A 748-nucleotide genomic window follows, 5' to 3' on the forward strand; every position below is an offset into this window, starting at 1 on the left:
GAATATCTAACAAAATAAATAAGAACAATTTAAACATTGTGTATTTCTGTGTCTGCATTATTTTCAACCTATGCTAACAGCTGATCTGTAGCATGGAACACAGCATAGCTCTTTCGTTCAGGAGAAAGACGGAAAAGACCGCTAAAAGAGCAATACAGCAGGTATGGTTACCTGGGCTGAACCACTTTGTTGTAAAAGGAGGGGGGGGGGGCATCACCTCCTTACAGACCCGTTGTAATGTATTTTTATAAACACTGTTTTAAACAATTGTAGAACTGTATTCAATGCATATTAACAGGAAAATCTTGTGAAATAAAACAATTTTAACCTTGTTACATTAGCATGAGTAGGATTTAAAAACTTTTTCTAAAAAATCATTTTTTTATAATATTTTTAAAGCTTGATGGAGGAAGTATCATTATAAAATACTCTGTTGTGTAACTTCACCTTTATCTTTAAAGTCTGAGCCCCTTTTCTCTGTAAAGCCACACCTCCTCTCTCTGTTACACTATAACACACTGAACCAAGAGAAAACGAAACTTATAGAACTCTCTCTCTCTCTCTCTCTCTCTCTCTCTCTCTCTCTCTCTCTCTCTCTATCTATCTCTCTCTCTCTCTCTCTCTCTCTCTCTCTCTCTCTCCTTCAAGAAAGTTCAAGAAAATGGCAGAAACCAGTGATCAGGATCAGTTCAGCTGTCCAGTGTGTCTGGATCTCCTGAGGGTTCCAGTGACTCTACATTGTGGTCAC

The 748-nt window shown here is 37.7% G+C and overlaps 1 protein-coding gene across 2 annotated transcripts in view; it reads left to right on the forward strand.

Moving 5' to 3' along the window:
- The first annotated feature begins 608 nt into the window (after positions 1–608).
- LOC113649455 (E3 ubiquitin-protein ligase TRIM16-like) overlaps positions 609–748 on the forward strand; it is an 8,569-nt gene continuing 8,429 nt past the window's right edge. Inside the window, exon 1 of one of the 2 annotated variants that reach the window (XM_047820385.1) lies at positions 609–748. This exon is cut by the window's right edge and continues 495 nt beyond it. In XM_047820385.1, coding sequence (XP_047676341.1) covers positions 662–748 — 87 coding nt within the window. In that variant the 5' untranslated portion in view covers positions 609–661. The other variant, XM_047820384.1, reaches the window with a different exon arrangement.

The sequence above is a fragment of the Tachysurus fulvidraco genome, chromosome 11 (assembly GCF_022655615.1).
Source record: "Tachysurus fulvidraco isolate hzauxx_2018 chromosome 11, HZAU_PFXX_2.0, whole genome shotgun sequence".
Taxonomy (NCBI): domain Eukaryota; kingdom Metazoa; phylum Chordata; class Actinopteri; order Siluriformes; family Bagridae; genus Tachysurus; species Tachysurus fulvidraco.